Genomic DNA, 17265 nt, shown 5'->3' with positions numbered 1-17265 from the left:
CTAAAACTGACTTACATCATAATATTATAGTAACGTAATATGATTGAAAACATCAGTTATGTATCAGTAGCCTGGTTCCAATTTCAGATTTGCTGTAAACTTTTGCGATATGTTCTAAATGTTGATAAGAAAACTTTATCTTTATGTGAATAAATTATGTGATTATAAAACGTAATGTATGCTCTCACGATATTCCAAAGATCTTGGCAACAGATGGTGGTAGGTAACTGATCATGTGACTTTTATATATGTCACGTGACCTGTACATTATACAATGGTGGTTTTGAAAAACCACCTCATGCAAGCGTATAAACTTTTTTTGTGATATATGGGAGTCCTTGAGAGTTTCCATTGGCTTTATTTTATTTCAGCAAATTTGAAGGGAAATGCGACCAATATTTCCCTTGTCTGATTGACCATGGAAATTCTGTGTAATTTGAGGTTCTTCTTTTTATTGTTGTTGTTGTTGTTAAAAATAATCAGGGTTTGAAATTAAAATGCGCCAAAAAATTGCTGCATCTGGGATACCGTGTTTTATTAGCAGTTGTTATCTGGGAATAACCAGCGCCATTGAGAGAGAGAGTTGCGTCAACTCCGCTGAATCCAATGGAACGTTTTTTTGTGTCACGTGATGTGTGGAAATATATATTTTTTATTTCTTTTTTTTATGCAAGAAAATCTTGAACTTTCGTTGGCGCAACTCTCTCTCAATGGCTCTGGGAATAACAAATCGGCAAATGTCACGACTGGCCAATCAGAATCAAGCATTCCAACTTGCCGTGTCATAAGCTATATTAAGTACAGTCAAATTGTGCAGCGACTGCGCATATCTGACTGACTTAAACACAGCTTTCACTACACAGCAAAAAACACCTCGCTGATTTATATTTGCATTCAGGCAATAGCATAAACTAAAAAAGCTGCTTTCAAATTTTAGTCTCTCCGCAAATCCAGAGCTAGAACGTCTTTAAAATAAGCTTTAACCGCACATTCCTAATGTCAGAATCCAAAGGAAGGGTATAAAGTGACTGTGTTCTTCCACAACCCAAGATTTAGCGATCATGTATATTGCTTTCTTGCTCTATCTAGTTCTATCTAGAAGTAGTCATTGATATTGTTCTGTGGAGACGGTGTTCAACCTAGATAGGTGCATGTCCAGGACCTGCCGTTCGCCGGGCCTCGTTTCAATAACAGCTGGCATTTCGGTAACAAGAGCATTTTCAGTTCTGACACGTCAAGGATGTTCGCTTGAATATGACAACCCCCTATATAACAAAAGCTTGGGTTCAAATTGATGTCTTATTTGATTGCCCCTTTAAAAATCCAGCAAACTTCATATATTCTTATAAAGAGAAAATATTCTCTTTAGCTGAAGTATAATCGACATATCCACGTTATATCCCGCACTGCTGTCTTGATACCAGTAGAAGTGTGACCTAAAAACATTGTTAAAAATGATTAATCTCTCGTTCTCTTCTTTGACTTCTAGGTATGACGGAGAAATAATGAGGAGGACATCTTTTAAGAAACATAGGATTCATTAAACCGAATGTTTTACACACATTATCTTTGGAAGTAAACAAAACAACCCTGTAAGGCAAAGGTCCATCACTCAACCAGACGAAAAGTACCAGAAGAATTTTGTCTTGGACGTCTCTCTAAACATCATCATCATTCTTCATCTATAAAGGACACATGGAATAACCGCTCACATGTTCAACTCTGGACAGCTCTATGGGGGAGTAATCCCTCCAAAGCATCCACACTAAGAGGCGTTTTGGATTCTTCCGTGTGACCGTGGGCGGACTCCAGGCGGCCATGTCTGGTAAGGGCAAGCCCGGCCCGCACCTCAATGGCTTCCCCATGGCCCACTATTCCTACTTCTTCCCGCACATGTTGGGGGGCCTGTCCCCCCCTTCTCTGCCCCTCAGTGGATACAGCACACCTTCACCAGCCAGTGAGTATGACATCAAACCCTTTTATTTAACAAGATTATGCGTGATTGATTGGATTCGGACCGTGTTGGTTTAGTTTGGCTTAAGGTACAATCCTTTATCCTGTGATGGATAAGAAGAAGTTAAAACCACCACATCCTGTGGATGTTTGTGATGGCTGATGGCTCAGGACAGAAGTGATGTGAAATGTGATTATTGAGTTAATTGAATGCACGCACATTTGACTTTTCGTGAGAACTCTTTAAAGCAAACGCAAGTTTGACACATAATTTCCTCTTTCAGGCGAAAGACTGTGTAGATGTTTTGAGGCGTTGTGTGTTGTTTACTAAGAGAGGTGGTTCCTTCCCTCCCGCAAAACAAACATTTCCTGTGTGTAAAGAGCTCAGGACGTATGACACAAGCTCTTCCAGTGCACATCTTACACTGATTTCTGATCTATACACTTTCACTCTTCCGGTTACGTCACTTTACAGCTATCATTACCTGATGTGATCCCTATTTCCCCGTTGATTATGTTAAATGTCAGGATGTTCATTTTAGCACATCGGTTTCATTTCAATGCTTCATAATGTCACCCTACATTTCACTTTATGCCACCGTTTATCAATGAAGTGAAATAAATAAATAAATTATCAACTGGGATTTAAAGTGATAGTTCACCCAAAAATTAAAAAATACCAAAGAACACAAAAGAAGATATTTTGAAGAATGTTGTTAACTGCCGCCCATTCATTTGCATTGGTTTTGTGCTCATATAATAGAAGAGAATGGGGTCCGGTGCTGTTCGGTTACCAACTTTCCTCAAAATCTTGTTTTGTGTTCTACGGAAAAAAGAAAATCATAAAGGTTTGAAATGAGGGTGAGTAAATGATTACAGAATATCATTTTTATTATTTGTAAATTGTATGTTGTCACTTCGCTGAATGTTGTCACTTTAAATGAGATTGTTTTAGTGAATACTGATATGTTTCGTAAATATTTATAAAGATATTTAGCAGTTATAAAGTACACCAGAAGTTACTTACTAAGAGAATCTTACTAAGATTAAAAAAATGCACATCGCCGCTGTCCTTCTGAAACCTTCATATTACGTCATTTTCATTTTTTGCCATGAATCATTATAATTAGTCCCACTTTATGTTTGTCGCTGGGTTTTGCAAATATGTATCCAATAAAAGTATCGAAAAGTGCTTGTCAACTTTGACAACACAGTATTTATGTTTTTATTTATACAGTGTTTTTTCCATTTCCTAAAAAACTGGAAAATTGGAAAGCCAAAGAACAGCAAGGATATTGTAGCTGTGTGTGTGTTGTATGGTGTCTTTGGCTGAAGGATTCTGTGGGTAAATATTAGTGTGTAAATGGTGCTTCGGTGAATGTGGTCACATTAAAGTGTGTGCGGAGCTTCTTTGGTTTTGTCTTGGTGGTCCCTGATGCAGGGGGTCCATGTGGGTGGTTGAATAATATTAAACTAGAAGAATGCTTGTTGTGGTGTTTTTATTTATTTGTGGGACTTTGTGTTTAATGTTGAGCACAATGGAAATAGGAAATCAGGCTTTTTTAGTTAGGTCGTTTTTTTATCAACTTTCTTGACAGCAGTGTGCAGGCTAACAGCTGCTGGTCATGTGGTTTATGTTTATATGCAGAAACATCAAGAAGCGGACGATATACTTTCTGTCAAACGGCAGCTGGCGTACCACAGAACACATTACGGTCACTCCAGCCCGGCTGTAGAATGGTGCAGTGATGCTAACATGTGGGAAATGTCAAGAATTAAGGACGGAATCCTGATAGCAGTTGAAAACTAATTAAAAAACTTAGCTAAATAATCAAACAAGCCTGGAACATTTCACCACAGTATCAAAAGCGAAGAAAAAAAGAACTTAGATTTTGCATTGAAAATAAAGAAACAACTTTTTGAAAAGGATAAGGATTTACATTTAAAGCTACACTTTGTAGTTTTTCGACCCTTAAAATAATCCCTCTAAAATTATTTAAATGGTAGAAAAACTCTTAAAGGGACAAATTCTACTGACGCTGCTATCTGAGCAGCCGCGTAGCGGCTACGACTACACTCCGTAAATTCCGTGTTCTATAGTGTTGCTTTAAAAGAAATGTAAATGAAAATTCGAATAACAACCTTGTTGTTTTATGATTTTGTTGTCTGTTCATTACACCAGTAGATGCCGAAAATTTCATACACTGGACCTTAAAGAAAAACACTTTAATATAAATACTCTGATGTTTTTATCTCGAGCAGGTTGACAGTAGGTACACACACACACAGAGAGATTTGTCTCTTCAGGCTTTTCCACCGATTATGCAAATGTGCCTGCGCTTTTCCTATTTGTGAGAAAATGAACTGTCTGTAATGCTGGACGGCTCTATTCTGTGCTGAGATATCCACACACACACACAAGCCTTATGGGAGTTTGTAATATAGCTTACTTTCACACCACATCACGTACAGACTGTAAATGTGAATGTTGATCTGAGTGGTTTGGGACAGTTATACAGTAGTGCCGTTGTCTAAAAATGATCAATATCTGAACAGAGATTACAGTCTTGTGTCTAATACAAAGAACATAATACGGACATGTAGGACTACTAGGGAAATCACAGGACTGGGAACCAGGATAAAATAAACCAAATAAAACGAGGAGTCTCTGAAGAATGTCCAATCAGGCTTCCGGTTCTCTCGTAAATTTGTGCTCCTTGTCAATTTGTTCAATTGGTCTTCATTGGGCCGGGACGGGGTTTCCACCCAATGCAGTTATACGGCCTCTCCTGATTGGTGGATATCAGGTGAGCTCACGTCTGTAGAGCTGGAGGTCTCTGACACTGATACTCATAAACCTGTAGACCTGCCAAAACTCTCGTCTCTTTTCTGTGTCTTTCCTTCCATCCATCATTCTGCCCTTCCCTTCGGAGACAGGCAGTGAGACGCGGGAGGAGAAGGAGACGAGGGCTCCAGGTGCTGTAAATCTCCGCCGCCCTTCACAGAAGAAGCACCCCAGAGGAGTGAATTCTCACTGTCAGCTGCATCTTCCTTCTCACTTGCTGTGTTGTCCACACCTTCCTGAGGATTGGGGAAGTCCTGAAAAATGCGAGCGAGAGATGGAGCAGTAAGGGGCCAAAGCAAACAGCAGTCGCGGCGGGTGTGGAATGCTGGGAATACTTTCGATGTTTGGACACATTTGACCTAAAAATGTGTGATTTACAAAAATAAAAAAACATTTGAACAACACCAAGCATATAAGCCATTCTGATATTCAAAGTCCCAAGAGTCAGAATACTTCAGTGTTTATTATAAACGAATAATTCTTTTTATGAATGTAAATTCCACTCCTCCAAACTGCATGACGTATGTCTTGGTGTGAGGGTGGAACTATGTTGACTGTCCAGTCAGTGGTCAGGATTACGATTTCCAATGGTCCAATCAGTTCCCAAAGGTTGAAAACAAGCTCCACCCTTCAATTTTTCCTCATACCTGAAGCCGTTTCACTCAGATATACGTCCCAATTCGGTGGAAAACCCCCTTTGCAACTTCTGTTTCATGCTGGTTTTTTACATTATATGTGAAAATCTGTCAAAAATATCTGTGAAATTCTGTTACAGTGAAGGTCAGTTTAATATGATTTAATATTTGTGACCCTGGACCAGTCTTAAGTAGCAGAGGAACATTTTAAGTAAAATCCAAAAATACATTGTATGGGTCAAAATATAGATTTTCCTTTTATGCCAAAAATAATTAGGATATTAAAGGGGAAGTTCACCCAAAAATCTACTTTGTGTGAATTTCTATTCACCCACATGACGTTAAACATGTTTAGAGAACTTCCGGCGCAAACAAGGATATTTAGTTGTCATCTGAGAGATTTCCAGACCTCCTCAGACATCATGTCAGTTTTTGCCACGGTCCAAAAAGTACTAAAGACATTTCAATTGGCTCAGTTGAATTTTTTTGATGCGACGAGAATGCTTTATGTGCAGAAACAAACCAAAATACAGACTTTAATCGATATATTCTCACGAGAGCACTTCTTTGTCTTCTTCTTGGACGAGAGCACTTTTCCATGAATACGCATGCGTCAAAGTGCTCTTTAACCAATTTAACAACGTCTTTAGTACTTTTCTGGACATTGGCAAAAATGGACACCATGTTGTCTATGAGGAGGCCTGGAAATCTCTCGAATGTCACCTAAATATCTTTATTTATGCTCCGAAGTTCTCTAAACATGTTTAACGTCGTGTGGGTGAGTAAAAATACAAAGTTGATTTTTGGGTGAACCTCCCCTTAAGTAAAGATCGTGTTCCATGAGGATATTTTGCAAATGCATGTCCCCCTTTTTATCAGGCCTGGAGTAAATTCCTTAGAAAGCAGAAATAGCAAAAGGCAGGGATGAAAATATGTATAAGTGTGTGTGTGTGTGTGTGTAAAGTGTGTTATTCTAAACTGATTGGATAATTGAGGCATTAACGCAGTGTGAGAGCGAAACCAGCCATCTGCTTTGATTTATGCCAATATTGCTTTCATTGGTGAGTGTGTGCGAATTTCTGTGTGTGCGTGGATAGATAGCACAGATAGACGTTATATTGCTGGTCAGATTCGAAGGAAAAGATGGTTTGGTTTTTCGTGCGATGATGCTTTTCTAGAACATGTCTTGGTTTTACCCAGAAGGATTTGATTTCTGCCTGAGACAACTGCATGTGAACGAAAAAATCCATCATGTTGGGAAAGCTTCTTTTTCGAAAGCAGGAACAATGGAGTTCCCTTTTCTTACGGCTAGCAGTCGTCTCCATCTATATTTCTTCTCGTTTCCCTCTCTCTGTTCTCCACATGCTATATGTCTTTCTAATTGAAAGCAGCTTTAAGTGTGTGAGCGCTGAAGGATGTTTGTATGTGGACACACAGACGGGGAAGACATGGCTAATTTTCCTCCGTCCGTGTGAGGCTGTTCACTGCTGGATCTAATTGACCCTCTGCTCCCCTTTGGCATCTCTCCGTCCTTCAGCTCCTCCTCTTCATTCCTGTCTCATACCGTAGAGTTGTGTGTATACTGATGGCTCATGGAGCCAGGGGAACATATAGTGCCGTAGAGTAATCTCCGGTAGATACCATCACGCTGCTAAATGAGCTGTGATATCAAAAGCAGCGGAGAGAATAAATAGTCGTTTCTAAAAGTCCATTATCCAATATTCAAAGACTATAGCGGGCTTTTAGGAGCCCCCTGGAAACGCTAACTATACGTCATCTGAAATCACAACTATACTCTCAAAGAGCCAACAGTGGAGAAAGATGCTTTTGGAAGCATAATGGTGTGTTGCAGTTTCCTCTGACTGTGTTGTAGAAGTATAGACATGTGGTGTGTTTGTGTTATAAATTTGTGTTATAGAGATTTGTGTGCAAAACTACGTTTGGCCGCTTTTTCGAAGAAATGTATTATCAAAAGTTTCCATTTTAGCTGGATGCAAGCTGGACAATCATATTTAGGGTATCCCAGATTTGACATGCTGTATATTTATATATCGTTTTTCCGTTTTCCCCCATTTTTGTCTTAAAGCACTTCCCCGTACCGTGTGGGACATCAAACACCGTGACCGTTGTTAGAAAGCAGAATCTATTTTCCGTAAGCCTCTGATTTATTACATCGAAAAATGAAACCACAAATCAAGTCCATATTGTTCCTTCCTGCTTTAAGCGGGAAAGAAGTTAAATCGGTAACAGGTGCAGATCTGTGTTGTTCTTCGAAAGGCAAAAGTGTGTTTGTGTGTCTGAGATTCAACCCACAAAATCTAGAAAATAAACCAACCTTTTTATCTCAATGATCGAGTTTTTGTCTTTTCCACCATTAGAGTTTATAAAAGGTATAACTGAAATGCTACATGCTATAGATACCATACATTGGATAAAACCATCAAACAAGCGCATAAGATAATTTGTCAAAGAGTTATCGTGTAAACTAATCATATAAAGTATTAAACGTGGAAAGAAATGTTGTAAAGGTGTAACGCGTAAGAAATCCAGTAAATGAGCTGTATTAGTGAGAGAAAGGCCAGCTGCAGACACACAGAGACAGATGAGGAGTATGTTTGGATGAAGAGGGGATTGGGGATTATGGTGGAAGTCAGAAGGAAAGAGGGAATTCTAGTAGTAAATAAATTAAAGGCAGGAAGCAGCTTGCGATGGGCCTCGCCACTAAGTATGTGTGTGTCGGGTTTTGTGAACTTGGTGGGAATCACAAAATGAAAAAATAATCAATGAAAAAATAATGCTTCCCGAGCATGAGTTTTCACAATCCCTTATGGCAATAAATAACCTTCTACGTCTAACTAAAGAGATTATCTGGAGACTAAACATATTTTTACTCCATGTAGACAATGAATGATTCAATTGGTTGAGAAATGTGAACGTAATTGTGCTCTTGATAAAAACAAAAAAAGAAGTTTGTTGTGTTTATAGGGCAGTCTTGCTCAATTGAACATGGTGGCGCTGTTGACCCATCACAGCAACAAGCCACAACGCTTCATGTACCTGGCAACTGGATCAATTTTATTTTAACATATGAATAAATGAACATACATTGACAAACATAAAAATGGACACACACACACATTCAGTGGAATAGAGTTTTCCAGCTAAGACATAACTTATCCACACCGAGATCTGTCTCTCGCTCCAGCCAAACGGGATGAGTTAGGGATCACAGAGGGAGAGAGAGGGAATAAGGGAAAGTGAAAACAGGAGGCGGGTTAAAAAAGTGATTAACACATAATTATTGTGCTACTATGATTTAGTGTGGCGGAATGTTCCAGCAGATCTCCGGAGTGCAGCACGCATTCATTTTAACATGATTTAATGTTCACGCACACGGTTATGATACTTAGAATAGTAGAGATGAGCAGTATGACCGTTGCAATGTGGCTAAATGTAACGTAAGGTTTTACTGCATCAGTGAAGATGAGATCAAACTTGAGAACACTGACCTGACAGATGCCATCATTTGAAACATTTTGAAGGATGTTGAATGTTGGGAAACATAACTTTCATTGTCACACTGACTCTACAAACACGGGCTGTGTTCACACCAATCCAACAAATCCAATGAGTCTTCATTAACACGTGTTGTTAGGAACCACAGATAGCAGACTTGAGCTGTTTACGGTTGCCAAGCATCCTTCGGTTCACAAGACGTAAACTGTTCATTACTGTGAAACTAGATGTTGAATAAAACAACTTAAGTTGAAATGTCTTTTGTTCGTTTGTTACATAACGTGAAGCTGTTTTTGCAATGATGTCAGACTTCACGTGTTCTGTGTGTGTGTGTGTGTGTGTGTGGAGGACGTACACAAACATTGATGCATCAGAGTATTATTTTCACTTTTAATTTACTTTGTTTATACTGCAGAATAAAACACGTCCATGCGTATGCAGCTCACACACGCACAGACACACATGTGCACAATAGGCCGCTGTATTGTTCTCACGGTGCTAGAATGATCTCATGGCTGATGCTGTCGATTTGTCTCTGTTTGCGAATGCGTTACCGTTGTTTACTTCGGTGACTTCCCTGAATCTACTTTGCGAAACACACAAAATAGTATGTTTTGAATATCGCATCAGATGCGTACAGTATAATAAAAGATGAATGAACGTTGATTTACTTCATTAGACGCAAGCCGTGTGGTACCGTACACTCCTTGTCGGTTTTAACAAACGAGTCACAATTATTTTCTCTAGTAAACGACAGCATCCGAGCCTAAATGGATCACGACATTACTTTCAAACACTACCGTGCGTTTGTTTATGGATGTATTCAAGCATCAGCGCTGCCATGCTCTTTTGTTCTATAATCTCCTCCATTGGATATTAATTTGCACAACAACACGACAAATTCTTCACGACATGATGAAAAGAACTGAAATGCGTTTCTAATGTTATGTTGTCAGAGCAGACTCCGTGTGCGTGTGTGGGAACCCAGAGCGGTGTTTTCACGAAGATGAGTAGATAAATGATCTGCTTTTGTGTCCATACTGAAGAGAGGTCAGTGGTATGTGTTGTCAAAGGTTTTTCGTCCGAACCTTTGTAAGCCCCGGCTGAATATCTGCTTATGTTGCAACTCTAACACGTCGTGCTGCACTAATGTAACTTCTAAAGGTCTGAAATATCAGAGAAATCCATTGAAAGAGAGACAACAGTTACGCCCAGGGGAATGTACATTGAAAGGGTGTGTGTGTGTGTGCTGGTTAAACATTATCAGTGTGTGTGCTCATGGATCACTCACTGTGACAGGGGTCTGTTCATCTGCTGTGATTCGTCCTTCTGGGATGATGTGGGGGGATTCTGCAACATCATGCAGATTGAATTTATAAAAGAGTGAAATGTGAGGATGCTACACTCTTGCTAAAGCATTTGTGAAATCGCACGTACGGTCTATCGATCATTAATGTCAAATAATCAAGCGATAAATGAATCCGACAAGTTCAAATAACAAATGTACACAAACGATGATTAAATATGTGTTTCCAGCAAGGAAGTCTTACGTCAAAGCTTTCAAAAAATGCGATGATGGTTTGTATTATTTAGCATGCGTTCATTTTTAATTCTCTTGTATTCTCGACCGCACAATCCTCTTGAAAGGTCTTTCGATACTCTGTACTCGACTGTCGTTTACACGAATTGTTGTATTTATTCCCTTATTTACAAAACAGTAATACAATTACAATGTTTTCATTTATACAATAGTGAACAAATTGGTGTTACGAGTGTAACAAGTCTAATTCAGATCATATTTTGTTATAAAAGACGAATGTGTGACTTCTGCGCAATTCAGTCGTCGTGGGCCATAAGAGTGTTTGCACATAAACGAACATCGTTCTTAGTATAATGGACTATATTATTTTTTATACCCACTGCCCCCTCTTTATTTAAGTTAGCGTTCTATCGGCGACTGTGATCAGCTGGCTTCTCTGTGTGTGTGCTGGTTTTATTTGCTCTAATGATCAGCTTTACTGTGAGTAGAATGAGCTAATGAATACTGGAGTGTGTTTGGAGTGGCTCAAATCTGCTGATACAGCGTCCTGTGTCTTCTCGGGTCTTATCAAAGACATTTAAATGCTAATCAAGGGCCGCGGTGACCCCCAACATGATGCTGTGATGGGGGCTGTTATCTGAAGTGTCCTGCAGTGTGTGTCACATGCCAGAGTCATGTCAAATATATGCTAATTCGTTCACTAGACCGCAATTGTAACGAGACGCAATTGTAATTTCGATCACTTACAAACAACCGAGAGTGACGAGTCGCATGCTCTGCGCATGCTCAGTAACGTTTTCTCGGTTGCTTCGTGAGATCCTTGAATGCGACGTTGTTCATATCATTTTTGCAAAGTTGTGACGCCTTTGATTTTAAGCCTGATATTGACGCTCACATGGACGACAGAAGCTCAGCCTGTCGTATGTAGCATTTATTTTGGTGGTGAATCCCTAAAATGTCCAATAAATATTACGATTTTAATATAGTAGGGGTGTCACAATATACCGGTGCAAACAATAACCGTGATATTTAAAACGTGGTTATTGATATCGCGTCAATTATTCACAGGCGATAACATCGTGAATAATTCAGCACCTGTTTAAAGTTTTGCCTCAAGAGCCAGAATGGTCACAAAAACTGCGTCTCTAGTTCTTACACATGAATTTTAAGTGTGATTTGTTGCCTAGAAAAAGAAAAACACAAGAAGCAAAATAAAAGATGAATTTGACTGAAAGCATTTCTGTTCATTTAGGAAAATGTGAAAATCTGAGACCGTAAGAGCCCTAATAACTAGTTAAAGATCATACTGGCTATTTTAGACAAATAACAGATATCAAATAATAATTAACAAGAACTTTTTCTTTAATCAAATCATATTCATGACAGATGAAGGTGAAACCTATTCAGCAATATTACTAGTAGAATAGTGACAGTATTACACAAAGAAGTGCCAAGCGGGGAAAAATAACAGTTGAAACGAATGAAATAATGTAATATATTGCCCTCTTTTACACTCATTTACACCAGTACCTGAGCCATTTGAAACATTTATATTAAACTTAATATTATAAAGTCTCTGTCAGTGTAAATAATTGAATAGTACATCAGTAGTAATACTATAAAATATAATGTCATAGATGATCTAGGGTCTGTTCTTATACGCTCACAGATCTCCCACACTCCCTATCTAACCCAAACACACGCAAACACACACACACACACACACACACACACACACACCCTCCTCTCTCTCTCTCTTCTTTGATATGCTGATGTTCTTCTATTCTCTTTAATGAAGAGGTTTGGAAGTTATCCATTTCATTATCCCCAGCCTGTCCCCCACAAACACCCCCCGGGCTCAGGGCTATTTGTCATGGGGCCGTGATGGGCCTTTGTTTGCCGGATTTCTGATGTGCTATTAGCATCTGAACTGCCTCTGACGGGCACATTTCTACATCTCACTCCTATTGACAACACACTACTCGCAACAGAGATATCAGGGACACTCTGAATGTCTGCTTTATTTCACACACGCGTGTAAAGCATTTCACTTCTTTATTAGTCAGTCCGGGCACTGTCTCCAGAATCATTTCCAATAAATTCATTAGATTAGATTAGATTCAACTTTATTGTCATTACACATATACAAGTACAGTGTAACGAAATGTAGTTTAGGTCTAACCAGAAGTGCAGTTAGCAAGTGCAGGATATACAGTTATATAAATACAGAATACAATATTGAGAAAATATTATACAGTTATGAAAATATGTTACAGTAGGTATGTACTATGAACAATATATACAGATGACTTTGAACATTAACACTATGAACATTAATGTACAGGTGTATATGAGCAGATAATAATTTAGACTAAACAATAAAGAGTTTTTCAGTTTGTAGAACATTTTCTTTTATTGAAACCAGCATTGATTTAAGAATACATCAGTTTGTGTGGCCCGCATCTCCACCTGCTTTAATGCAAACATTTAACATTACCAAACCGTCCTGTTGCTCAGTTGTTTCAGAATTCTCCTTAGACTTTGTTTCGGTATCCCGGAGCACGCGATCCCACTCCACACTTGCTCTGTGCGTGCTGTATCAGGTGTGTTTAGATGGCCGGTACAAGTCTCAAGTGCATGTCTTACGGGTGTCATAATGCCTACAGAACCAGCACATAAGAAAGTATATTCAGATTTTTGTTGTTAAAACATGAATGCGTCAGTATTGGGGCAGCAATTCATGCGTTAAGTGAGCTTAAGACATTTCTGTCCTATAGGGTATATTTACATTTTCCCTTAACAAAAATCCTATAACCTCAAACATTTTAGTTAAATGATTACCGTAATACAAAATAACTTTTAAAATGACCCACTCGTTCCGCAGTAATACCACGTTTACCTGCCGGAGCTTTTCTCGGCCAGAATGGATTCTGCTCGGCTGAATAAGTAGACCGAGCACTATAGCAGGTTATGGCTGCCGTACATCAGCCGTGTGCTATAAAGACCTCTCGCCAGAGCTCCAGAGTGTGCCATAAATGCCTGAGTGTGCTCTGTAGGGCGCATTAAAGGGGCCATGTCTCTGTGTATTTGAAGAATGATAGGTCAGAGAGAATAAAACTACACTGCAACGTCTTGCGGAGGTCTGTTGTGTGTCTAGATTTATGAAACGCACCACCCTGTTAGACCGCAACAGCTATGATTTATTTGGCGGGGCTCTAGAAAACTCTGGAATACAGCTAACATCACAGCGCTAACAGCTCAGCCAGTCACGGGTTGTGAGAATGCACTGGAAATAGCTTGAAGATGAAAGGTTCTGTCATACATGGAGATACTCGTCCATGCTACTTTTTCCTTTTCTGACCCTTGGAAAAAACGTGCGATGACAACCGAAAATCTAGCCCAAATAACACAGTTATTGTAACTAGGGCAAGTGGAAAGTCTTTGAGAAAAAACTTCAGAAAGCTCTGTGCATTGTTTGAGAGAGATATGTTACGATCTTACGATAGTAACAAGAACAAACGGTGCGGTTGCACTTTCTACTTATGCCCTACATCATCTGCCATATGAGCGCATCATAGTTCATTCTTTCAATCTCTTCTCCCTCTTTAGTTTTCTCCTTAAAGTTCCTCATGGGCTGAAAGGTGTTCCCACACTCTCAATTCCAGATTACCGATTTCATCCTGCCTAGTTAAACCGCGTCTCAACATCTAATTCTCAAGCTCAACGATCCAAGAACAGACTAACTCCGAGCTCGACCCTATGGACACGGTCCTTGACTCGAGTTTCCAGCCTTTCACTCCTGACTCCTTTTGGTCGTGCACTAAAAGATGAAAAGCTGTGCTTGCTGTGAGGTACGATTCATTGGTATAAGAACAACACAAACAGCGTGGTGCTTAGGAAGCGTCAGGGAAGAAGTATGTTGCAATGCTCCAGTTGGTCTTCAACACACATGGCTCACCTTGCTGCTGCTTTAGATTATCCAGATGAATTATTAATGCAGAGCCTGTTTTTCTTGCTTTTAAATGTAGGATCCAAACTATTACCAATTGTTTTACTACTACTGCTGATACTCTGACAAGGTCAGAGAAGATCCCAGCGATCAATTTCATCGCTTACTTATCCAAAAAGAAGCCTTCTGAGGATGAACTTGGGTCATAAAGGCAACCTTGAAAACGCCAAACTAATGCACATGAGGCCGGTGACAATCTATGTGTCATGTGAAAGGTCAAACACTATTGTCCTGTTTTAGGGCACCGCTCTTAACTTCCTGGAAATGATACATTTTAGTGTGGGTTATAAAAATAGTTTAACACCCTTAAAGGTACCATCCACTAACTGCCCTCGGCCTGGCTAATAAACCTACATTTACCCCTCAACCCCCTTTATCGCCCCACTCAAACACCGAGCTCCCTGGCATGGGGGTGGGGTGGCACTCAGTTTTTCCGTGTGTGTTATGTAATCCACCATTATGTTTCGATCAAGAGGTCGAATGAAGATAAACGCACATGTGCTGAAAGAGGACCGTCAGTGTTTCTCACCCAGTCATCACTATTAAATCAACTCGCACATTGTTCCATCTTTCGGGCGTTATTCTCTCATCCCGAATGTCGTTTATGATTCACCCATCCTCACTTTTTACGTACTGTACGTACCGAGGAAGAAATTCAACCGGGTCTAAATTGTAATCCTTGTCTAAACATAACCAGGGCTACATCAAACCATCACTTGAGCTTGTTTTTAAATGAAATCTCCGTTGCAGAAGAGGTTTACATTTTCAAAAATGTAACGGATGGTTTAAATTTAGATGTGTCTTTACACGCACGCTTCAAACTAAAGTGATATTGAACTGCAGAAATGTTCAATGTACAAACTGAATAGAGGAGGGTGATGTGCAGGAATGCGGGGTTATCTTATCAGCCGGTGCTGCAACTTCATTATAACACGCACACCAAGTTGTTTTCATCCCTGCGACATTTGACTTAAAGTGATACTTTGGAGAAAATCTGTCATCATTTACTCACCTTCGAGTTGTGCCAAATCTGTCTAAATTTCTTCTTCTTTGTTTTGATGAAGAATGCTAACAACCAAACAGATATCAAAACCCATTGACTCCCACTTTGTTCTGTTGAACCCAAATGAAGACGTTTTGAAGAATGTCGGACAGCAAACAGTTCTGGGGCACTATTGACTACCATTGTATTTTTTCCTACTATGGAAACATTGTGTAAAATCCCTTTCAGGGTCTGAAAATGCGTGTCGGTGATAACTTTTAACAAACTTTTCTTCCTTCGTGAAACTCTCAAATCAATTCGGATACTTAAAAGGGGTGAAGTAAATGCTATAGAGTGACGTCTGGACGAAACGGGGGCCTGTTGCGCGACTCATTCGAGGTGTTTTTCTGCAGAAACTACCAGTGGGTCTTTCTTAGGAAAGCGCTGTTGTCGCTGAGCGCGGTTGTGGGTGGCTGGTGAACAAGGTGGAACGTCTTTGTGTGATGATGTCAGATGAGAAAGGCATGGGAGCGAATCTGTGTCATGGAATGGGTCATTGAGAGGTGAGACTGCCTGCTTTCACGGGGTTCAGAGAAAGTTCAGCCGCATAACATTAGGCAAATGAGTGAGACAGCAATGGAGAGAGAGAGAGTCAATGAGCGATGAGAGAACTAGCGAGGGGCCAAACTAGTTGGGAAGGAGAAACTTAAAGATGCTCCGAGCAACTTAGACCACATGCTGCGTGTAATTCCTAAAACCTGACATTTTGAGAGTTTGGTGAAAGATATCAAGTGCTATTTTTCCTCATCGAGAATAAAATTCAAATATACAGATCCTGCAACTTTACGCATGTCGTTCTGAACTCAATGAAGACAATTACATGTACATCCTGATTCTTCTTGTTTTCGGGGAACATGCTACACCATTGTTGCATGCTATTTTAATGCATCGACTTCCGGTTTTAAAACCCACGTACATTCCGAAATTGCAGATCACGGACTTCCTCGCGGATCGTAAATCCGGAGAAATGTAAGATATCTCAGTGATGTTTCTCAATGCGTCGAAGGCGGAGATGAGGCAGAAAGGTGGATGCGGGCGTGGCTAAAAGCAGCCTCCTTTTCGTCACCGCGGGTGGGCGGGGCTTACAAAAAGCTGCTTGCTCTCGTCACGGTCCGCTCGCACTCTCTGTTGATCCGAGCTCGTGGACGCACGGCGGTCGCGCGGATTAACGACACACACGAGCCGATTACGCACATTTCAGAAGAAACCTTTGCGGACAAATGACTCGCGTCACCGAACCGGATCGAACCGCACGTCGAGTCTCGGACCTTTAACCGAAGTCTCGTTTGCTCTGTGTTTCATCCATAAGTTATCTTTAATACCGAGCGAGGCTTTGGAGGTGCGTTATATAATACAGAATCAACGAGGTGCACTTTCTAAACAAGGGTGCGAAGAAGCAAAAAAGTTGCATTTCAACTGGGATCGAGCCGGATCATGCACACGCGCTTTATCTTCAGTTTGACGTGATTTCGTAGCTCCTCCGGGAATATCTGGGAACGTGTGGGATGGATCGGTCCCTCTGTTGAATCTCTATGCGAGAAGTAACGTACGGTCCTGCGGAATTAAGTCCGATCTGATCATGTACGAGAGCGTTGACGTGAACCCGTTCCTCATGATGGATTACTATAATCAGAGCAGAGGATGTCTGATCCCGGACAAGATGCCTCATCCGTTCAGCTCTTCGATCAGACATCAGCACTGGAGCGGATCCAACCACTGTACGTG

General features: G+C 40.2%; 1 protein-coding gene across 5 annotated transcripts in view; it reads left to right on the top strand.

Annotated features, from left to right (window-relative positions):
- The window catches only part of raraa (retinoic acid receptor, alpha a), a 106634-nt gene that overhangs the window by 69112 nt on the left and 20257 nt on the right, over positions 1-17265 (top strand). For 3 of the 5 annotated variants that reach the window (XM_079476443.1, XM_079476441.1, XM_079476442.1), the window contains one exon: positions 1490-1957. In XM_079476443.1, coding sequence (XP_079332569.1) covers positions 1819-1957 — 139 coding nt within the window. In that variant the 5' untranslated portion in view covers positions 1490-1818. Of the gene's footprint in view, positions 1-1489; positions 1958-16545; positions 17259-17265 lie in introns of those variants that run through there. The other 2 variants (XM_079476440.1, XM_079476444.1) reach the window with 2 other exon arrangements.

Source organism: Barbatula barbatula (assembly GCF_947034865.1).
Source record: "Barbatula barbatula genome assembly, chromosome: 16".
Classification (NCBI taxonomy): domain Eukaryota; kingdom Metazoa; phylum Chordata; class Actinopteri; order Cypriniformes; family Nemacheilidae; genus Barbatula; species Barbatula barbatula.
Note: the sequence above shows the minus strand (reverse complement) of the source record. Positions and strands in the feature narration are given on the sequence as shown.